Below are 25,161 nucleotides of genomic sequence, written 5' to 3'. Positions count from 1 at the left end.
CAGAAAGAGTCACATTAGAACCTGGAAGTAAAAATGTGTTACACGAAACTTTGGTTGCTTGGGAAAAAATCCTTTTACTTCCGCTTCACATAAAGCTGGGATTGATGAAGCAATTTGTCAAGGCTTTGTCGAAAGAAGGAGAGTGTTTTAAATACATCTGTGCAAAATTTCCGGGATTATCTACAGCAAAATTAAAAGAAGGTATTTTTATCAGTCCCGACATCAGGAAACTTATGAAGGATAAGCTATTTGAAGAAAAAATGGTAACTGTTGAAAAGAAGCATGGAAAGCTTTGAAAGAGGTAGTGACCAAATTTTTAGGAAATCACAAGGACCCCAACTATGAAATGATTGTGGAAGACATGCTACAGAAATTCAAGGATTTGGGATGCTCCATGAGCTTAAAAGTGCACTTTCTCAACTCTTGTTTAGACTAGTTTTCTGAGAATCGGGAAACTGTCAGCAAAGAGCAAGGAGAGCAATTCCACCAAAACAATAAGGAGATGGAAAGAAGGTATCAGGACAGGTGGAATGTCAACATGATGGCAGACTATTGCTGGATGTTGCACAGAGACGACCTGGGAAAAGAATTTAACAGAAAAAGTTCAAAAAGAAGCTTTGAAGGAAAAAGAAAAAGACACCACAACGAAATATAAAGTATGTAGTAAAGATTAATCTTTAATTACTTTAATTAAAAAATTTTTTTCCAATACTTTCATTCCAAAATGTTTACACAAAATTTTAAATACTGTTATGATACTTAATATAATGCATGTTAAAGCTATTTTACTGTAATACTGAGATCCATTTTGTGAAAAATCCTTATGTGATAGAGAAAAATGGAAGAGATATTTGAAATCAGCATTCAAAAATAAATCAGAAACAGTTAACAGTTTCCAGACAACTTTTCATGACTCTAATTTTGCAGGCTTGTGTAATCAGCAATAAAAAAATAGGCAGGAAGATCAAAAACATTAGCTGCATTCAAGATGCTTAAATCCATCTGTCCAGCTATCGTCATAATTTTTAGTGACAATGGCAAATTAAATATGGAAAAAGACAACAGAATCAACAAAGCTGGTATGGTAGGAAGTCAACTAAATAAATTTATATGGAATAAGAGAGAAATTAGTGAACACTAAAATAGCTGTATACAAGATTGTGTTGAAACTAGTTTTAATTTATCGATCTGAGGATTAGGTTGGAAATAAACCACTTGATCAAAGACTGGAAACTTTAATTATGACAGTTCTGAGAAAAATTAGAGTAGTGAACTGATGCTATCAATGGGAGTGTCATATTAAAAATGAGGATATTAGTGAAAAAAATTGACATTGTTTGTATTGAAGAATCTGTAACCAGAGCTGTCAGGTGGTGATCACTGATACAGAATGAAATAAGAAAGATTAGCAAAACAGGTGTTTGTTGGCAGGAAAAAGACCCAGAAGAGGTGGATTAACAGTAAGAAGTGCCTTAGAAGACTGAAATACGAGATCTGAGAATATTGGAATCCTGACATATACAAATTAAATTGGAAGAAAATTATTGATAGGAAGTTAGTAATAATGTAAACTTTTCATAGAACTATCAGTAGTTTACTGTATGCACCTTGAGGATACATATTAGGAATTTGATCAGGATGATTGTAATTATATAGCAATCATTTCTATTATTATTGGCCAGTATAGCTCATATGCATGAAAGCTGTGATATGCTATTTGATTCTTTGCTCTGAAAAAATAATTTATTTAGCACATTATTTAACTCTTCTCACTTTGACAAATTCTTCTCTAATAAATTAAGAGAACAAAAATAAAATATGTCTAATCTTCAGTCTCACAATATTAACATTGCATCAGTCATGTGTAATTGAATATTAGGGCATTACTCAGTTCTTCTCTTTCAACAGTTTAAAATCTGAAAGCCATTTTATTATTCATTGAAGTTTTTCTGGCTATATCTCTTACTGCTGAAAAGTCTAGATTCCAAAATCTGTCACTTCAGAATAAAATTTTTGTCTCTTAAAAAGAATTGGATTTGATTATCTAAATCAACTTACTTTGCTCCTCGGTATCTAAAAAGTAGATTTCTTCAGTTGAGAGGTTTGTTGTGAGTATAATGAGTTCTTAGCAGTTCTTTTGTTTTATAAAGAAAAAAAAAATGTTGATTAGTTGTTTAATGTATTGTTTAGATTTTTATGTAGAGCTAGAAATATAGGAAATTATGATGATAGTTTTTATTTTTTTTAAGGCTTTAAAATAGAAACATGATAATTAATGTTATATATCATTATCAATGTTATATTGTTATTCATTATATTACACTTTATTATATTATTATTATACACATGTAGTTATTATTATTACACAATATTATATTATTCATTATACCATTATTAATGTTATATATCATCATATTATATACATTAATGAAGAAAGGCTGACTTTCTTCATTAATATAACTTCATAAAAGTTAATCTTTCTTCTGCATTTAGTAACTAAATGCAGAAGAAAGACTATAGGAGGAATTTTTTTTTTAGATCTTTATGTGAAGCCCAGTTAGATGCTTTCAAGTACTTGCTCAAAATTAACTGACATAATAGATGCCAGGAGGATTGAGTGCTTCCAGATAGTGTAGAGGTTGGTGTTAATGTATTCCTGCAATATTTTACATAGGAGTGAGCAGGGAAAATAGTTTAATGGGAAAAAAAATTGTCTTCTTTTTTTTTTTTTTTGAATAGGATGGATATGGGATTATGAGATTTCAGTAGCTAGCATTTCCTATTTTCCATGTCTTTAGGCTAGAATAATTCTTTATTGCAAGTAGGGAATCTATGTCTCTTTCTGTGAATGGGAATATTCTTGAGATACTCACAGGGCCTCCTTATCCATTGGGCTAAATGGGCTATAGCCCAGAGGCACAATTGATCCATATGTGTTAAATAATACATATAATTAATTATGTATTATTTAATTATTGCTCAATCCAATGTGATTAAAGCAGCAAATTTTTTTAGCCCAGGGCTGCTCAAACTTGCTAAGACTCCACTGGGTACTCATACCTATTTTTTTGTTTACAGAAAAAAAAAATTTAATTTAATTTTTATTTATTTTTTTTTTCAGCGACAGCTACTTTTAGAAGAATTGCAGAAGGTTCAAATTTCTCAAGCTGAGCTGCAGCTTTTGACTTCAACTTCAGAAATGCAAACCAGAGGACTGAAAAGGTGGGTATAATGGTATATTTTGTTACCATTTACATCTATATCATGATCTTTATTTGCAGTAAATAGGATAAACTTCGTAATTTCTTATTCTTTCCTTGGACTGATTACTGTTTTTGCTTTCTGATTTAAATACCTGCTCTGACCAAATAACTGAAATTAGTCTTACATGGAATGAAGGCCTTAATCTGTTATATCCCAACTCAGACCAGTATTAAGACCTTGGTTTTCCCACATCAGGTGTCAAGGTAGTCACAGAAAACAATTCAGTGTTTCACAAGTGCTCAAAGTGATAACTTCACATCTACACTGTGTTGAAAAGAATGAACATTTGAGTATTTAGACTTAGGTGCTGGTTTAAATTCATTATTAGGTTTAATGGAATGAATACATCACAGAGAAGTAATTAAACTTGTGTTTAAATATTTCTTTGTGCTGTATTCATTCCTAATAACAAGTGTAGAAAAAGAATAGCGTTCATGGTGCACCTCCTAGTTTTTCATCAAAAAGACAGAAGAAGAATCCTAAATAGCATAGATATCTGTAAGTCTTTTAGCCCTGATGGTATAACATGCATCGTATATTGTGTTACAGTCAGTTATACTCATCTGTTATCTGTTCATACCCATTTCACAGAATGGTAATAAATGCCAGTTATCAAGCTGTCTCAATGCTTTCACCTTAGTTTTATTGAAAATAATGAAATAAGTCTCCACCCATTTACTTTATTATCATCTGGAAGCCCAGCAGTTCATCAGTGATCATAAATCTGGATTCTGCCATTTTCAATCTTCTTACCATCACTTGTCTTTGGACACAAGCTGTGGAAAAGTTTGGTGAAATGAACCTCATGGTCAGTTTCTACATTTGATTTTAAGTCTGATACAGAGTTCTACTTACAGAACCTTCTCATGGTTTGCTGTGCACACTTTGCAATTGGATTGCCCATTGCCTCTTTGGCTACTTATAACATCATGGTGGATTCTTTCAGAGTTTCCACCATTGCCAAATTACCTTGGAACCCTATACATTTTCTACATTCTTTCTTTTGTTAACTGAAACAATTAACATAGCACACTGGCCTTATAGCTTTAGTTTCTCTAGCCACAATTACATAAACATTTTAATGGTATTCTATATATCTATTCATTGGACATCATGGTTGGACATTGGACTCTTGCTTGGTGACGTGCCACACACCAATCCTTGCCATGTGGTCCTGTTGTATGCTTTCTGGAGGCTTGAACTCTTTGAAGATCAGTCACTCCAAACATATTATCCATCCATCCATCTCACTTGAGGGTCTACCTTTCCTCATTTTCCAGGAACTTTACCTTCTATTACTGTTTTGAGAAGTTCTCCTTCCATCCTTTCAAACTTGTCCAAAGTATTTCAACTTTATTGAATGGCACTTGTGGTGTAATAAAGTTTATTACTGCAAATATTTCAACCAGAAATTAACTGGTCAATGTAATCACATGAAGCTAGAACAAAAACTATTAATCCTGTTTACAGAGCTGAGCCACATGCAAGAATGCCACCTAGCAGGTGGTTACAACAAAATAAGATTATAATTAAGGCCCAAATTTAAAATTAAATGATTTGAAATCCTTTTTCAAGAAATCCTTTCTGGTCTCCATGAACAAATTCTCTTCCGCTGCCTTATCAACATCTGACATGTGGAGAGAACACTGGTCCAACAATCTTCCAACAAACGGCTTCCTGGTTGAAGATCCCTGTGCTCTGCAGCCTGGTTTTGTTCTTCCTAGGAAGATTTGGTCATCTGTCAACAAGATTGGAACTAACTAACTAACCACATCTGCAGGGCAGATGTGGCTACCTACTACACAAATGGAAACTGTCAGATACCCTTATTGTGACTTTTCCCCCATAGCTCAGACAATCACTCATATTGTGAATGACTGCCCAAGACACCAATTTCATGGTAACCTCCAAGACATCCATGATGTGACGGATGAGGCCCTGGATTGGCTTACTTGGACTGGACATTCACCCTATAGCTGCTGTGTATTTTTCTTGCCATAATAATAATAATAATAATAGTGATTTGAAATAAAATTTGAATTAAATTTAATTTAAATAACGAATTGAATTATATAACATTATTCGATTAAATTAAAAAAAAATTGAATTAAATAAATATGGTGTATGTTGGGGGGGGGGAACACACCATTGCTTGCCATTTATCAGGATGAGACCTCCCAAATCTTGGCAATAGAGAGGCAGTCATTCCAGTTTAAATTTGGACAGTGTAGAAGTGCTTCACTACTCTTTAAATAACCATTCAGTGTGAGTGGAGGCACTCACACTGAACCTGGTAAACACCAGAGAGGGAGAGAGGGCTGTTTATCTTTCACAGATGGTAACAAGCAAAGATTTGGTTGATAGTGAAAAATGTAGGATCTAAATTGTATCTTTTTAGGATCTAAATTGTATCTTAGCAATCATCTTAGAGATGTATGTGATAGTGATTTGCTGTACAGGTTCAGAGTTCTTTGGGATGGGCTTGTAAGAATCCAAGATGTGCTGAAACGTATCTTGGATACAGAATAGCTTCTTCCTTGAAGAAGCTATTTTGTAGTATGATGCTTAATCTTAATCTTGTTGGAGAGCTTGGGAATTGGAGCAGTTAATATGGGCTCTGTTGAGCAAAGATTTGAGATGTATGATGTGCCAAATCTTGTATGTAGCGGCCTGTGAAGGTATGCGTATGGGGAACAAAAGTAGCAAATATTCCAGAAGGCCTATGGGAAAGGAGGATGTCCAGGGAGGCTAATTTTCCATTCTTTTCTTTTTCCAAAGTGAAGTTGATGTATGGGTGAAGGCTGTTTATTTTGGTTAAAAAAGGTAGGCAGAGATTCTTCTGAATGTGGTCAGATAGCAAACACATCATTCTCCCAGATTTAAATTGGAATGACTGTCTCTCTATTGTCAGGTTTTGGGAGAGTCTCATCCTCATAAATGGCAAGCAATAGGGCATCCCTCCCATATTTGAGTAATGAAATTTTAAAATTTCAGTTAACAGTGCTGTGTAATTCAATTTATTATCTAAATTAAATTATTATTATTATTTTTTAAATCACTTAATATTAAATTCAGGCCTTAACTGTAATCTTATCTTATTGTAACCACCCCCTAGGTGACATTCCTTGCATGTGGCTCAACTCTGTAAATAGGATTAACATTCTTTGTTCTAGCTTCACCTTGTGTTTATGCTGATGCACTGATGATGACCAGTTTGTTTCTGGTTGAAATATCTGCAGCAGTAATAAAATTATTATATTCTTGCAAATATGTGGGTCTAATAAACATAATTACATGCAATTCAACCCAGCCTTAAACAATCTCCTTGCCATACTTTAGTGGGTTGAGGACTACTCCAACTTCAATGTTACCAAAACACAGCCCTGTCTTATTTCATGCAAGAAGGATCATATACTTGACCTCCCCTCATCTTTAATAATACCAAGATCTCCATGCAAGATCTCTCCATTTGGGCTGACTTTGTACATCTTGCCTTTCTTGGCATAAGCATGCCACATCAACAGCCTCCTTTGCTTTCAGAAACACTTACATGTCCTATTCTGTTCAAGACATTATTTTTATCTGTAAAATTTCTAACACTACATAAATCCCAGAATTTTTTTTTTTTTTTTTTCCAAGGATGCTATTCTTCCTCAACTTTCCTTTAAGCCTGTAAACACATAAACAACTGCTGGTCAACATCCTTCATTGTGCAGCTTTGGAATGACTATTATAAATTATAAATTTTTGGAATGACTACAATCTATAGTTGTTCAAAAACATATCAACATATTAAGGTGAAAGTAAGTTGCATCTTTTTTCTTAACTACTTGCTCATATACAGCAATGATGCATTGTAGGTTAGTGCAACCTCTCGTTTATGGAATTGATATTTCAAAAAAAAAAAAGTTACCAAAGGCCTTTGAGGTTTTATTTTATGTTTCCACTTCTCACATAAACAGTTTATGTGAGAAGTGGATATTTGAGAGAGAGAGAGAGATGGATAAATCATCCTTCCTCTACTGGCTCGATCTCCAGTATTATTCCATGCTCTGGTTACTGTGAAGAAATTTTAGATAGGTGGATAGGTTATATATTAAATTCTCTTCATAATTAGATCTGAACAGTGATCACAGATCTTATTCCTGAAACCACATTATTTTCTCTCTCTCTCTCTCTCTCTTTCTGCTGACCCACCATTGCATTGACACAACAGCATGTGTACCTGGTGGCTGAGGGTGAATTTATATGAATTCTCATGAATGTATGAGCTAAAGAGAATGTTGAATTTCTGCTAATTTAAAGTTCAATGTCTACAATGAAGATTGTTATGAGACAATACTGCATTTTAATTATGTCATTTTCCTGTGAGCTGTCATCATAAATGCATTGTGTTGGATATATATACACATCATTAGATACAACTAGTATCATTCTTAAGATAACCAAGCCAGCTGTTGCTAGTACTAAAAGGAGCCACATACATCCCATGTGAGCATTATCTCAATGATTACTGTTGACCAAGGACCATTCTACTAGGTGTAATTTTCATTCCTGGCAAAAGAATGTTCAAATTTTTTTTCTCTTTGAAACATCTGAGTTTGATTATTTCTTGTATCTTTTAATCTTTGGGCCTTTTTATAAATATTATTACCTTTTTTTTTTTCTAGATTATTCTCGCTGCATAATCACTGAGTCAAAGTGATTGAATATCAGTTTTTCTTCAAACCTTTTAATTCCAGTTTAATTTTTAAGCAGAAATGATCTAATTTTCTTCCTTTTCTTCTTTTCTTTCTTTTTTTTTTATCACTAATATGGGAAAGAAGGGACATTGTAAACTTTTTTTGCATCTGAGCATGGCTTACTTTATACCACTTAACCTGATGATTTAATTTCATTTGAATCCAAATGTAGCCATCTATTCTTTTATTTTTTTGACCTATTTATGCAACATAAATTTCTGTTGAGGGAAGAAGAAGTATTTTCTCAGAGCATATATATAAATATGTGTATATCCTTCATTCTGATGAAATGTTTGACTGGAAAATAGTCTCATATCTTCATGTTAAGTGAATTTCAATTTATATATATATAGTGTTGCTTTCTTGAAATCAAGCCTTCTTTTTTTTTGTTCTACTGTTGAAGTGGATGATGTATTTTTGATCTTAAGAAAAAAAAAAAAATTAAACATCCGTTTTCTTTATCCTCCCTTATCTAATATTACAGTAACCTAGATTTTCTAGTGTAACGATTCTCAAATGATGGTGTGATGGTAGTGGTAGTAGTTTGGAAAAACTCTGCATTCTGTATCCACTCTGCTAAAGCCTTTTACTCCCCTTAGGGAGTAGGCAAGGTTGTTTTAGCCCTATGTATCATTTGAAGCCAGAGATAGCTAGCTCAAGACTATCACTAATTGTAAACAGCATTTGGTGAATAAATGGCATTATGTTGCTAACCTGTTCCCTCCCACTACAGTAGCAACACATTTATCTATAAAATGGATAAATCTCCAAGAAAATGTTCAAAATATGTACTCTTTCTCAGCACACATCCATTACTTGAAGACAAATTGCCAATGAATATGATGTTGGTTTGGTTACTGTTAATGTGATTTTAAAGAGGTTTAAGGAAACAAGATTTTAAAGAGGTTTAGGCACCTTTTCTCCTGACCAAAGGAAAATGTGTGGCAAAAAAGTAAAACTTCTCTGACTCAAGATCGTTTACTAGGAAAAGCAAATTAGGAAAAACAAGGAAAAGCAAAATAAATCCAAGATTGTCTGCTGTAGACTTAAATAGAGACTTGGCAACTAGTTTGGGATTAATGTTTCTGACATGATAGTCTGTCGATGATTATTGGAAGCAGGAACGACTTCCTAAATGTCAAAACTGTTGATGAAGGCTGTGTAGGAAAAAAAGGCTCCAGTGGTCAAAAGTGTACAAAGATTGGACTGTTCAGGAGTTGAAGAAGGTCATATTCTCAGGCAAGAGCCAGTTCTTTGTCCAAGGAGAGTAAGTACCCCATGTTTGCAAATCAGCAGCTGAGAAGACTTCTCCCTCCCACCTTCAACAAGCTCCTAAACATGACAGTCCAAGGATTACTTGTGCCTGTTAATGGTATGATGAAAAAGTGACAAATGTATAACAATATTTGAGAAAAGAGTGGTCCTCCAGATTCAAAAAGACAAAGAACTCAACTTCAACAGGATCTTGCTCCATGCCACACTTCAAAAAAAGTGAAAGTGGTCCTCAAAAATCACAACATTCAATTGCTTCAGTGGCCAGGTAACTTCTTTCCTGACATTAATTGAAAAAAATTAAATTGTGATACGAAGGATAACTTAATCTTCTTCTTCTTCTTCTGCAGCTTCTCCCACTTAAGTGGGGTCACTGTTTATTATGAGTCTCCTCCACACCTTCCTGTCTTGGGCTGTCACCACATCCAAGTTCTTCATCTTCAAGTCCTCTTCTACCAGCTCCCTCCATCTCTTCTTTGGCCGCCCACGCTTCTGCCTTCCTTGCACATCCATCTGCATGACCCTTCTTCCCACATATTCGTCCTCCCTCCTCATCACATGACCAAACCATCTCAACCTTGCCTCCTGTATTTTTGCTCCTAAGTTCGTAACTTTCACTGTTCCCCTGACATAGTCATTTCTCAGATGATCCTTTCTGGTCACACCGCACATCCACCTAAGCATTCTCATCTCTGCTACTTCCATCCTGCTAATGTTATTTTTCCTCAGGGCCACAGTTTCTATAGCATATGTCATAGCTGGCCTCACTACTGTCCTATAAATTTTGCCTTTCAGATTGATCGGCACCCTCTTATCACATAACACTCCAGCCATCTCCCTCCAGTTCCTCCAACCTGCTTGTATCCTGCATCCCACTTCCTTCTCAGCTCCTCCATCTTCTTCCACTGTCGAACCTAAGTATCTAAAGTCTCTCACCTTCCTGATGACATTTCCTTCCAGCTCCAGGTCTGTCTCCTGGCCACCGCCCACTGCGCAACACATATACTCTGTCTTACTTCTGCTCAGTCTCATACCTCTCTCTTCCAGTACTTTTCTCCATCTTTCCAGTTTAGTTTCCGCTTCTTCTCTTGAATCTACACACAGCAAGATGTCATCTGCATACAGCATTGTCCAAGGTGCATCTTCTCTCACCTCCTCTGTTACCACCTCCATCACAATATTAAACAGAAACGGACTTAATGCTGACCCTTGATGCAAGCCAACTGTTACTTGAAAACTTTCTGTCTGTCCCAAACAGGTCCGAACACTTGTCTTCACATTTCTGTACATTTCCTTCACCAACCTGACATATTTCTCCGGCACCTTCTTCTCCCTCAGACACCTCCAGACTTCTTGCCTTGGCACTCTATCGTATGCTTTCTCCAGATCAATAAATACCAGATGTAGCTCCCTTTGTTTCTCTCGATATTTTTCCATCATCTGTCGTAACCCAAAGATAGCATCTGTTGTTGATCTACCAGGCATGAAGCCAAATTGTTGCTTTGCAATCTCCACCTCCTCCCTCAATCTACCATCAAGAACCCTTTCTAGGATCTTCATTGTGTGGGACATCAACTTTATTCCTCTGTAATTTTTACAGTCTTGTGCATCCCCTTTACCCTTGTAGATGGGAACAAGAGTACTCTCCCTCCATTCCTCGGGTATATTTTCCTGTTGGCAAACTTTCATGAACAGGTCCCACAGCAGGTCAATTCCCTCTTCCCCCAGTGCCTTCCATGCCTCCACTGGAATTCTGTTGGGACCCACCGCTTTTCCATTCCTCATCCTCTTCATGGCCTCCGTCACTTCCATTCTACTGATGTTCTGCACCATCCCCTCAGAAGGCTGCCCATCTCCTCTGTGAGTCCTTGCATTTTCCTCATTCAGAAGTCCCTCAAAGTATATTTTTCATCTGTTTCTTATGTCCACATCCTTCCATAATACTCTTCCTTCAGCATCTTTGATCTGCCTCACATGTAAGATGTCCTTAGCTGCTTTATTTCTACATTTCGCTAGTTGGTAAATTTTTCTCTGTCCTTCCTTTGTTTCTAATTGATCATACAGATCTTGATATGCCATGGCCTTCGCCTGTGCCACAACTCTCTTGGCTTCTTGCTTTCTCTCTTTGTACACCTCTGTCCTCTTCCACTCTTGACTCATCCCACTTCTGCTTTGCCTTCCTCTTAGCTGTCACTGCCACTTGTACATCATTATTCCACCACCAACCCTCCTTCTGCTCTCTAATCTTTCCAGATGTCTCACCAAGCACCTCGATTGCACAGCTCAGGATTACTTTTGAATTATGTTTCCACCAATCTTGTACACTTTCCAGTCCATCCAAAATCCTCTCTAACACTCTCTCCCTAAAAGGATTCCTCACACTCTCTTCTTTTAAGCGAAACCACTTAATTGTCTTCATCCCATGGCAACCAGAAGTTCTTATCTTCGATCTTAATTTAAAGTCTGCGCACAGCAGTCGGTGTTGTTGTGCTACTTGATCTGTTGGAATTACCTTACAATTTGTCACAACCTTAAGATGTTTTCTTCTAGTCAAAATGTAGTCAATTTGTGAGCTGTTGTTACCACTTCTAAATGTTATCAAATGTTCTTCCCTCTTGAAGAAAAACGAATTCACTATTGCCAGATCAAACGCTACTGCAAAGTCCACAACCCTCTCTCCTTCCTGGTTCATCATTCCCACTCCGTGGCCACCATGCACCCTTTCACAGTCTCTATTCTGTCTTCCTATGTGCCCGTTCAAGTCTCCTCCGACAATCACCATCTCATTTTCTTCCAATTCCCTCATTTCTTCATCTAACACGTTCCAGAACTCATCTTTTTCCTCTGCTGTACAACCAACTTGCGGGGCATATACACATAATACGACCACCCGCTCTTCTCCAAGACCCAATTTCATTCGCATGATCCTGTTGTTCCTTCTACCCACGTCCAGTACTTCACCCTTCATTCTGCCACACACCACAATTCCTACACCATTTCTTCCCTCGTTATTCGCTCCAGAGTAGAACAATTTATATCCATTTCCCAGTTCCTTTGCCTTTCCCCCTTTCCACCTTGTCTCCTGCACACATAAAATGTCCAACTTCCTCTTCCTCATCATGTCTCCCACCTCTCTTCCCCTTCCAGTCATGCTTCCAACATTCAGTGTTCCCACTCGCAACATCCTCTCCACCTGCAGGGCTCGCTTCTTTAACCGCACCCGCCCTTGATGCGGTAGCCCTCGTCCACTTCTCACAGCTGTAGGGCGATGTGGCTGCGCGTCGCTTAAGGGGTACGCCCTAGCCCTATATCATTTTCTCTTCGACTCATAATCATAGTTTGAGTTGGCACTGAAGTTTTACGACCGGATGCCCTTCCTGACATCAACCCTCACATTTATCCGGGCTTGGGACCGGCACCTATTGAGGCTAGCTTGCCTCCTTCGGTGGCTGCATAAGACGAAATGACTTAGCAAGATAGGAAAGACTCACCCCTAGCCCTCGAATACTCTAATAGCATCAGGGGGAAGGAGCAAGGAGAGGAGAAAGAAGCAAAGAAAGAAGAGGAGGGACCAGTCTACAGAATAATATAACAGATATATATTACATGAAGTAAGGCATGGTCAAGCATCAGGTACCTCGGGTTTGCCATGCCCGTACTCACTAAAGTGAGCCCTTGAGACCTAGAAGGATAACTTAATACAATCCATTATAAAAATATGGTTTGAAGATGCAGAAATAAGAAAAATGTCTTGTACGTTGGTAGAGTCCATGCCTAAGTGAATGAATAAACTTATTAGGAACTTATTAGAGAAGCACATATAAATTATTAGGTAAAGTTTAGAGTTTAATTTTTGTACTATTTTCTTGTAAAATTGAAATTTTTCTTTAAAATGTGAGTGTTCGGATTAATTTGTTTGCTATTGTATCACATGGCTTGTGACAGATTAAAAAAAAATTTAAGAGAGATTTTTTTTTTCTTTTTTTTTTTCACCTACCATTGCTTATTTGTTTTAAGTCATAATTTAAAATTGAAATACAATCATTGGTAGAAAAAGGCTTGAACAGCGACATGAGTTTTTTATTTAGAAAAATGGGGGTTGTGGGATTGAAAAGGTCAAGAATTATCATAGAAAGCAGATGATGAATATAATAATATATAATTAATAAACAGTATTATAATGTTAATGATAATTTAAATTTAAAAAAAACTTACTAGTTTTATGTTATTTGATCCTTAATTTCTATTTTAAAAATTAATAATTTTTGCGCTTTGTATGGAAGAATTCCAGATTATATTAATTTGTGATATCTTACATAAACCTACCTTTATCTTGCATGTTAATATCTAACTTCACTTCTTTAGGTTTTCTTCAGATATTAAGATTAATAATTCTCTTGTGTCATCTGAAGTGACAACCAGTAGTGTTAAAAGTTCCAAGATTAGGAAATCTCCAACAAAGAAAGCAAAGCAGGTAATAAATGAACCTGAAGAAGAAATCATGTCTGAATCATTTGAAAAGGAAGAATTGGATGAAGAACAAAATAATAATTATTTTATAGGTAATAATGATCAGCAGGAAAACAGAATTGGACCACTTAGCAGTTTACCTGAAAATGAAATAGGGATTAAAAGTAGTGAACAGAATTCTTCACAAGAAAAAATCTTGAAAAATACTATGTTTCAGACTGTTAAAGATTTAAATCAGGAGGCTCAGACAACACATCACTTAGTGCATATTCCAGTTCATCGTTCACCAGAAATTCAAGTAATTTCAATTATTTATTTATTTATTTATTTTGAAATTTCTCTAAAATTTATACTTTGTTCCTTTTTATTTATTTTATATACATTATTTTATTTTAAAAAATGAAGATTTATTGTTACATAGACCATATATTTACAACGTACTTAAGCTCTTACAAATTGCCTACCGGTTTCGCTAGTAACTGACCAGCTTTCTCAAGGCTTGCATAGTACAAAAAAGAGGTAAATGCAAAAAAGGTTTCAAAATACAAAGAACCGTTAGTACCTGTTAGGTAGCTAGGGTGACACGTTCGCGTGACATAACTACTCAGCATCATGAACACGCATTACATGCAAACGCGTAATATGGTTATTTGCGTACTGTAGCTCTGTTGAACTGAGGGAGTTAATTAGATTTTTCCAGGTATCGTTCAGAATGGCCCCTTGTTAGAACAGAGCTACGAGAAACTTTCCAGTTCAATAAAGCCAAACAAATCAGTAAATTTAATGAACTGTACAAGAAAAAATACCAGACACACAATGGCCTCCCAGTTAACAAAGTGATCTTCAACCTGTCGAATCACTGCCTTTCGAAACATGAATCGGAGATTCTAAAAAAGGTTTTAACTTTTCTATCACTCCTAATTACATCCCAAAAATGGACTTTATGTGTGGAATTGAAAAAAGTCTCTACCCACTACCACAAGGTGTATTCAAAAGCACTATCATACTAGCAACAGCAAAACAAACACAACTGAATACCACTCCATATGATAGGAAAGCTATTGGGGACTTAAGGAAGAACAAAGAAATAATAATTATGAAAGCAGACAAGGGGAATGCCACCATCATCCTTAACTCACAAGACTACATGAAGAAGTTAAACGACTTACTATCTGACAGTTCCACGTACAAAATCCTCACCAGAGATCCCACAATGAAGAACCACAATGAGACGAACTTCCTGATCCGTAACATGAATACTTGGCCTGAAGAATTAAAACGAAAACTTAAATCCTCACATCCCATCACTCCTAGACTGTACGGGGCGCCTAAAGTGCATAAAGAAGAAGTGCCACTTCGTCCGATTGTGGATGGCAGGTCATCCCCAACGTACCTATTGGCTAAGCACCTAGCGAATTTACTTAAAGGAAAAATTAGACAAACAGAGTCCTACTTAAAAAAACTCTCAACACTTTGTGGACAAACTTAAAAACATAAAAATTACACAAACAGACATAATGGCCAGCCCAGATGTAGTGTCCTTGTTCACGAATGTACCAGTAGAAGAAGTAATGAACATTATCAAAGATATCTTTCCTGCAAATATCACAAAGATGTTCGAGCATTGCCTACAATCAAATTTTTTCAAAGTTAACAACAAGATATACAAACAGTTAGAAGGCCTAGCCATGGGCAGCCCTCTGTCGCCACCATGTGCAGACCTCTTCATGGAGAAATTTGAAGATGAAATATTCACCAGCATTACTCCTAAACCTTCTATATGGTGGAGATATGTGGATGACATCTTCATCATATGGAAAGACAACTTAGAAAAAACCTACATCTGTTTGTTAACAGAATCAATGCACTCCACAATAAAATAAAATTTACTCTAGAAGTAGAAAATAACGAACGTTTACACTTCTTGGACTTACTAGTAAAAAGACAAGGAAACAGCATCAAACTGTCGATTTACAAAAAACCAACGGACACTGGAAGATATCTACATTACTCTTCTAACCATCATAGGTCACAGAAACATAGCATCATCCACATGCTAAGAAATCGAGCTAGAAAATTTACCTCTGACGAGGAAGAAGTTCAAACAGAACTGTCTCAAATAGCTACAACTCTATCACAAAATGGTTATCCTAGACACATCATCAACAAATTTCTATACAAAGATAACCAACAAGAAAGAACAGTCACCCAGCATATCTCAACAGCAGTCATCCCCTTTATAGGTTCAACTTCAACAAAAATTGCAAGATTGTTAAAGACACATAACATCAGGGTTGTATTTAAACCAACAAATAGCATAAGACAGGTCCTAAGATCCCCTAAAGACAGTGTGCCATTTTATAAATATCCAGGTGTGTATAATATCCCATGCACGTGCGGTCTTTCCTACATCGGACAGACTTCGAGAAGCCTGGAAATAAGACAGAAAGAACATATAGGCGATGTTAATCACAACAGAATGATCATCTCAGGATTGGCACATCACTTTTCAACTTCGAACCACACTATAGACTGGAATAACAGCTCCATGCCCTACGTAGACGAGGATTACAGGCATCGAGTATTTAAAGAAGCGGCAGTTGTACTACGTACGGGAAGTAACCTAAACAGAAATCAAGGGGCCATTCTGAACGATACCTGGAAAAATCTAATTAACTCCCTCAGTTCAACAGAGCTACAGTACGCAAATAACCATATTACACGTTTGCATGTAACGCGTGTTCATGATGCTGAGTAGTTATGTCACGTGAACCTGTCACCCTAGCTACCTAACAGGTACTAACGGTTCTTTGTATTTTGAAACCTTTTTAGCATTTACCTCTTTTTTGTACTATGCAAGCCTTGAGAAAGCTGGTCAGTTACTAGCGAAACTGGTAGGCAATTTGTAAGAGCTTAAGTATTGTAAATATATGGTCTATGTAACAATAAATCTTCATTTTGTAATACTTTATGACCAAAACATCATCATCATCATCAAATTCCTGCCATGTACCCTCAAGGGGTGTACAGGATATGACAGTACTACATGAAAAAATTACATCATTACTAACTTCCTATCTACAATTTTCCTCCAAATCAGTCTGTTACTTGTCAAGACTCCAACATTATCAGATCTTATATTTCTATCGTCTAAGGCACTTTGTACCGTATCAATCCACCTATATCTTGGTCTTCCTCTGGGTCGTTTTCCTGCCAACCTGGCAGAGAACACTTGTTTTGCTAATCTTTCCTCTCCCATTCTATTTAAGTGACCATACCATCTGAGATTAGCTCTGCTAACGCATTCCTGGATGCTGACAATGTCAAGTTCTTTCCTAATATCCTCATTTTTAATATGATATTGCCATTGATGCCATCTGTTCACGCCTCTAATCTTTCTCAGGACTCTCATATCTGCGGTCTCTAGTCTTTGGTCAAGTGTTTTACTTCTGACCCAGCTCTCAGACCCATAAGTTAAAATTGGTTTGAACACAGTCTTGTATACAGCTAATTTAGTGTTCCGACTAATTTCTTTCTTATTCCATATGAATTTATTCAATTGACTTCCCACAATACCAGCTTTGCTGATTCTGTTGTCTATTTCTATATTTAGTTTACCATCTTCAGTAAAAATTGTGCCTAAGTAGCTGAAATGTTTTACTTGTTCCACAGGTTCTCCATTCACAACACAGTTGACATTTTCAATGATTCTGCCTATTTTCATTGTCTTTGTCTTTTTATTGCTGACCTTCATACCATATCTATTACAACAGCTATTCAATTTAGTCAGAGAATCTTGCAGACTTGTAGCGGATTTATTTAGAAGTATAACATCATCCGCATAAAGCAAAGAGCTGACATTAACATCTCCAATTTTGATATCAGGTTTAATACCACATTCCTTCATAATGTGATCCATATAGATAATGAATAACAGAGGGGATAATGTACATCCTTGTCTCACACCAGATTTAACATTAAACCATCTTCCTGTACTTCCTTCAATTCTAACTGCTGACTCACAACTCAAATAAAGACTAAGTATTGCTTGGTATAATGCCCCATTGACACCATATAACTGCAGCGTATTGAATAGCTTCTCTCTTGGCACCTTATCATATGCCTTTTCCAAATCGACAAAACTTAAATACAGATCTTTGTTATATTCCCATGCTTTCTCGACTATTTGTCGTAAAGTGAAGATCTGATCCTGACAGCCTCTATTTGGCCTGAATCCAGCTTGTTCTTCACCAAGCTTTTCTTCCACAATTCTTCTCAACCGTTTCTCAAGTATACTTGCATAGATCTTGCCAGGAACACTCAGTAGGGAAATACCTCTGTAATTCTCACATTCAGTTTTATTTCCCTTTTTATATATGGGTACTATGAGAGCTCTACTCCAATCATCGGGAATTCGTCCCTCTGTCCAGGCCTTCTGAACTATACAGTGCAGCCACTGTAAGACTCTTATACCACCATACTTCAGCATTTCTGGTCGAATATCATCTACTCCTGCTGCCTTTCCACATTTCAAGCCTTTGATGGCTTTTTCTACTTCAAGTATGGATATGTATTCTTGACTGCATGCCTGGTCAGTGTTTTTTATCACTGTGCTGTCATCACTGCTTGTTTCATTTAGCAGTTTTTCAAAGTAATTACTCCATACTTCAAGGATATCTTTTTCTCCTGTTTTCATTTCACCTTTATCATCTCTAATTCCTTTTACAGCACTCTTTCCTCCATTCCTAAGCTTCTTCAACAACCTCCAGAATATTTTGCCACCTTCTTGATATTTATTTTCTATATTCTTGCCAAAGTCCTCCCATGACTTTTGTTTAGCTAGTTTTGCACACTGTTTAGCTTTCTTACATTTGTCTCTGTATTCTGTAAGAGTAAAAGCTGACTTATTTGCCAGGAACTTTTGATATGCTTTCTTCTTTTCCTTCACTGCCTCTTTAACTTCCTGTGTCCACCAAGGAGTTCTGATTTTTTTATCTTTGCACACAACCTCACCACATGCCTCTCTGGCAGAATCAAGCAATGTTTCCTTCAGAGTTTGCCACTGAATCTCCAAGGTTTGATTCCTGTTCTCAAACTCTTTCATTTTCTTTTCAATAATATTTCTGTATTTTAGTCTACAGTTTACATCTGAGAGCTGCTCAACTTTTATTCGCTTTAAAACTTTCTTACATGTTATTCTTTTCAATATGAAATTCAATTTTATCCTGCTCAAGACTAAATAGTGATCACTTCCAATTTCAAATCCTCTGTACACTCTGGTGTCCTGCACCAGGGAGAAAACATCACTATCAACAATAACATAGTCAATGAGACTTTTCTTATTCCTAGCCTCTTCTCTCCATGTGAATTTGTGCACATTTTTATCTTGGAACATGGTGTTAGTAATAACCAGTCCATGTCCTGAGCAGAAATCCAACAGATATTTGACCAAAACATGTATAATTTAATTATTTTATTTTATTATTATTTATTTATTTTATCATCATCATCAAATTCCTGATATATACCCTCAAGGGGGTATACAGGATATGATAGTACTACATGAAAAATTTACATCATTACTAAAATCCTATCTACAATTTTCCTCCAAATCAGTCTGTTACCTGTCAAGACTCCAACATTATCAGCTCTTATATTTTTATCTTCTAAGGCACTTTTTACTGTATTAATCCACCTATATCTTGGTCTTCCTCTGGGTCTTTTCCTTCCAACCTGGCAGAGAACACTTGTTTTGCTAATCTTTCCTCTTCCATTCTGTTTAAGTGACCAGGCTCTGCTAACGCATTCCTGGATGCTGACAATGTCAAGTTCTTTCCTAATATTCTCGTTTTTAATATGATATTGCCATTGATGCCATCTGTTCGTGCCCCTAATCTTTTTCAGGACTCTCATATCTGCAGTCTCTAGTCTTTGGTCAAGTGTTTTACTTCTGACCCAGCTCTCAGATACATAAGTTAAAATTGGTTTGAGCACTGTTTTGTATACAGCTAATTTAGTGTTTTGGCTAATTTCTCTCTTATTCCATATAAATTTATTCAGTTGACTTCCTACCAGCTTTGTTGATTCTGTTGTCTATTTCCATATTTAATTTACCATCTTCACTAAAAATCATGCGTAAGTAGTTGAAATGTTTCATTTGTTCTATAGGTTCTCCATTCATGATGCAGTTGATATTTTCATTATCTTCGTCTTGTTATTGCTGATTTTCATACCATGTCTCTTACAACAGTTATTCAATTTAGTCAGGGAATCTTGCACTCTTGTGGCGGATTTATTTAGAAGTATAACATCGTCCGCATAAAGCAAGGAGCTGACATTAACATCTCCAATTCTGATATCATGTTTAATACCACTTTCCTTCACAATGTAATCCATATAGATAATGAATAACAGAGGGTATAATGTACATCCTTGTCTCACACCAGATTTAACATTAAACCATCTTCCTGTACTTCCTTCAATTTTAACTGCTGACTTACAACTCAAATAAAGACAAAGTATCGCTTGATATAATGCACAATTAACATCATATAACTGTAGCGTTTTGAATAGCTTTTGTCTTGGCATCTTGTCATATGCCTTTTCCAGATCTACAAAACTTAAATATAGATCTTTGTTATATTCCATAATTTCTCAACTACTTGTCGTGAAGTGAAAATCTGATTCTGACAGCCTCTATTAGACCTGAATCCAGCTTGTTCTTCAACAAGCTTCCCTTCCACAATCCTTCTCAACCATTTCTCAGATATGCTTGCATAGATCTTGCCAGGAACACTCAGTAGGGAAATACCTCTGTAATTCTCACATTCAGTTTTATTTCCCTTTTTATATATGGGTACTATGAGAGCTCTACTCCAGTCATCTGGAATTCGTCCCTCTTGCCTTCTGAACTATGCAGTGCAGTCAGTGTAAGACTTCTATACTTCTATACTTGAGCATTTTGACTGGAAATGCTTAAGTATGGAAGTATATGTCAGTGTTTTATACCACTGTGCTGTCATTGCTGCTTGTTTCATTTAGCAGTTTTTCAAAGTAATTACTCCATACTTCAAGGATATCTTTTTCTCCTGTTTTCATGTAACCTTTATCATCTCTGACTCCTTTTACAGCACTCTTTCCTCCATTTCTAAGCTTCTTCAACAACCTCCAGAATATCTTGCCACTTTCTTGATATTTATTTTCTATGTTCATACCAAAGTCTTCTCATGATTTTTGTTTAGCTTGTTTTACACAGTGTTTTGTTTTCTTAAATTTGTCTCTGTATTCTCTAAGAACACAAGCCGACTTATTTGCCAATAACTTTTGATATGTTTTCTTCCTTTGTTTCACTGCCTTTTTAACTTCCTGTGTCCACCATGGAGTTCTGATTTTTCTATCTTTACATAAAACCTCACCACACATGCCTCTCTGTCTGAATCAATCAGTGTTTCTTCAGGGCTTGCCGCTGAAGCTCCAAGGTTTGGTTCCTGTTCTCAAACTCTTTCATTTTTTCTTGAATAATGTTTGTCTACAGCCTGCATCTCAGAGCTGCTCTACTTTAATTCACTTTAAAACTTTCTTACATGTTCTTCTTTTCAATATGCAATTCAATTTTATCCTGTTCAGGATTAAATGGTGATCACTTCCAATTTCAAATCCTCTGTACACTGGTGTCCTGCACTAGGGAGAAGACATCATCATCAACAAAAACATAGTCAATGAGACTTTTCTTGTTCTTTGCCTCTTCTCTCTATGTGAATTTCTGTACATTTTTATGTTGGAACATTATGTTAGTAATAACCAGTCCATGTCTTGAGCAGAAATCCAATAGGTGTTAGCCATTATTATTAGCTTTGCTCTTTTCTCCAAATTTTCCCCAAGTATTTTTGTATGTTTGACAATCATTTCCTACTCTGCTATTTAGATCCCCAACAAGTACCAACCAACTTTTTCTTTTTCATTGTGTTAGTTTCTTTCTCTAAAACCTCAAAACATTCCTCGATTTCTACCTTAGCAGAATCTTCTGTGATACCATAGGCACAAATAAGTCTCATCCAATTCCCCATTCTGATATTTGCTCACACATCAGATATCATTTGCCCACATTCATCATACTTGATATTGCTTGCCATTCAAAAAGATTAGCCTCATATGTTGTGTTCAATACTATAACTACACCTTCTTTTCCCTCATTGTCATTGCCTGAATATTAAATTTTTTGTATTTATTGCTCAGAAAGATCTCACCAGTTTTTGTCTTTTTTGTTTCAGTCACCCCTATTCTGAGTTGGGGTGGGTTTTAGGATTTGTTTCAGTAGTTGACTTTTCGCTGTTTGCCCTGGTTTCTTGGAGAAAACAACGGGGACTTGTTTAACCGGACAACTCCCCAGCCGGCATGAAATTTTGTCATGTACCATCATTTTATGTTTTGGTTTAAGCCAGTGAGAATACAATTTGGTCGGCTAACTCCCCAATTGCCAGCCTAACCTCATTTGTTTAGTATCTAGGTGGATATCTAACAGGGTGCACCACCACTGATCTTGAACTCTGGTGATTCTGAGTTGGGGTGGGTTTTAGGATTTGTTCCAGTAGCTGAATTTTCGCTGTTTGCCCTGGTTCCCTGGCGAAAACAACGGGGACTTGTTTAACTGGGCAGCGCCCTAGCAGGCATGAAATTTTATCATGTTGTAAAATCAATTTATGTTTTGGTTTAAGCCAATAACAATAAGGATTGGACATTAGGTCTGGATCCCTGGTTGGTTCTCTGCATTCCTTTAAAGGCAATGTGGAGGTCTCCTCTCAGTTATATAGCTTTGACCCTTAAGCACCCCTTATTTATTTTATTATTATTTATTTATTTTTATTATTTATTTATTTATTTATTATTATTATTTTTTTTTTTGCAATCTTTCAATCATTATTTTTATAATGTTCATTTTCCATAGATTTCATTCTGAAACCCATTTCATGGGTTTCAGAAAGTTTTAAGAATAAATCTCAGTATGAGGAATATTGATTTGTCCAAAATAATTAATTATGCTGTAACTATTTCTATTTTTAGTGCACTTTTAATGTTAATCTCATTCACGAGAGCATGTTCAACGTATGGTGATAAGGACTGCTATGGATATGCAAAAAACTGAGGAGAAAGAAGAAACTTGTTAACATATAGATTGTACTCTCTTTAGGAAATATGTAAGAAGGAAGATTGTTCCAAATGACAATGATAAAAGAATTAATGAAGACGAAGAAAAATTTCTCCTTTGAGTTTAAAGAATTTTGAAGGGAGTGTTGAATAGCTTCTACACTTTTTAATAGATTGAGAAGAGTGTGTGTGAGAGAGGAGGGGGGGGGGGATTATCGATGCTTAGAATTACTCATTTCATGGAATATTATTCACCATTTGGGGTGGTTCTGCTAAGATTGACACACACACACACACATATTTAATTTTGTATTCATAATTAATGTTAAATCTGGTGTTAGACAAGGATGTACATTATCCTCTCTGTTATTCATTATCTATATGGATCACATCATGAAGGAAAGTGGTATTAAACCTGATATCAAAATTGGAGATGTTAATCTGAGCCCTTTGCTTTATGCAGGCGATGTTATACTTCTAAATAAATCTGTTACAAGTCTGCAAGAATCCTTGACTAAATTGAATAACTGTTGTAATAGATATGGTATGAAGGTCAGCATTAACAAGACAAAGGCAACGAAAAAAGTAGAAGAATTGAAAATATCAACTGCATTGTGAATGGAGAACCTATAGAACAAGTATAACATTTCAGCTACTTAGGCATGATTTTTAATGAAGATGGTAAATTAAATATGGAAATAGTGAACAGAATCAACAATATGCAAATTGACAATAGACATCAGAATTTATATGGAATAAGAGAGAAATTAGTCATAACACTAAATTAGCTGTATACAAGACAGTGTTCAAACCAATTTTAACTTATGGATCTAAGAGCTGGGTCAGAAGTAAAACACTTGACAAAAGACTAGAAACTGCAGATATGAGAGTCCTGAGAAAAATTAGGGGCATGAACAGATGGCATCAGTGGCAATATCAAATTAAAAATGATATTAGGAGAGAACTTGGCATTGTCAGCATCCAGGAATGTGTTAGCAGAGCTAATCTCAGGTGGTAGTCACTTAAACAGAATGGGAGAGCAAAGATTAGCAAAACAAGTGTTCTCTGCCAGGTTGGTAGGAAAAAGACCCAGAGGAAGACCAAGATATAGGTGGATTGATACAGTAAAAAGTGCCTTAGAAGATAGAAATATAAGGTCTGATAATGGTGGAATCTTGACAAGTAACAGACTGATTTGGAGGAAAATTGTATATAGGAAATTAGTAATGATGTAAATTTTTCATGTAGTACTATCGTATCCTGTACACCCCTTGAGAGTATATGTCAGGATTATGATAATATTATATATATCGATAAACACAAAGAGTGACATAAACAATTTAACACATCTTGTAAAATTATAAACGTTTTACTGGGTAATCAGTGAGATGGTTGTGCTTGTTTATGCTTGCACAGTTCATCAGTGGTTGGGGTTATCTTGCTAAGATAGAGTTGCAAGTCATCATCAACATCCAGCCTGTTCCTATATTTATTTCTTAAAGCTGTTAACACGTTTGCTGCCAACTATGAGTATACTCCTAGTTGGTAAACCAGCTACACAAGCCAGCTACGAGTATACTCGTATGACGCTTACCGCCGGCAACAAGATTACTGTACTGACCTTGAAGAAGTGAAAATGCTTGGCTTGTAGAGCTAGCATCAAAACTGTGTATTCCCATAGATGGTATATGCTCTGCACAAGCCAACTACGAGTATACTCCTATGATGCTTACCGCCAGCAACGAGATTACCGTACTGACCTCGAAGAAGTGAAATTGCTTGGCGTACGGGAACAGACTATGCCGAACTAGCATGGCAGCGAACGTGTTAAAGTTGAAATGTCCAGTTTCACATAAACAAGTTTTGTGAAAGGTAACAAATATTTGAACTTTAATTTTGGCAAAGTTGGATATTCCTTCTCCATTTCAGTCTAAAAAGTAATCAATGGCTTTTTGGAAGGAATGCTTTTTAAACTATTGTCACAAGATATCTCAATCAATTCTTCTTTATTGTACAATGGAAGCTTACATTTTTCCGAATCAAATGTGAAAGGGTCTTGAATCCATTCTTGCGTTTCATCAGGGGGAGAAAATACTACCTTATAAGAGTGCTTAAGTGAACAATTATTTGTTGTTCGATGTCTTCAAAGTCTGCAATAGTTTGCTCATTTTCTTTAAGAAATGAATCTAGTCACTGAAATTGGTCACAGCTGTTCTTTTTAATCCATTTCCCCCCAGAGATAATTTTTTTTTTTACCATGGCCTCTGTT

General features: G+C 36.0%; 1 protein-coding gene across 2 annotated transcripts in view; it reads left to right on the top strand.

The window, feature by feature from the left end:
• Positions 1-25,161, top strand: part of kz (putative ATP-dependent RNA helicase kurz) — a 304,771-nt gene that overhangs the window by 22,614 nt on the left and 256,996 nt on the right. For both annotated transcript variants that reach the window (XM_090413301.1, XM_090413300.1), the window contains exons 3-4: positions 3,122-3,222; positions 13,644-14,046. In XM_090413301.1, the coding sequence (XP_090269427.1) occupies positions 3,122-3,222; positions 13,644-14,046 (504 nt within the window). The remainder of the gene's footprint in view (positions 1-3,121; positions 3,223-13,643; positions 14,047-25,161) is intronic.

Source organism: Typopeltis vanoorti, chromosome 24 (assembly GCF_054136105.1).
Source record: "Typopeltis vanoorti isolate ZY-2024b chromosome 24, IOZ_Tvanoo_1.0, whole genome shotgun sequence".
Taxonomy (NCBI): Eukaryota; Metazoa; Arthropoda; class Arachnida; order Uropygi; family Thelyphonidae; genus Typopeltis; species Typopeltis vanoorti.
The sequence above is the reverse complement of the archived record's forward strand: the minus strand, read 5'-3'. Positions and strand labels throughout refer to the sequence as shown.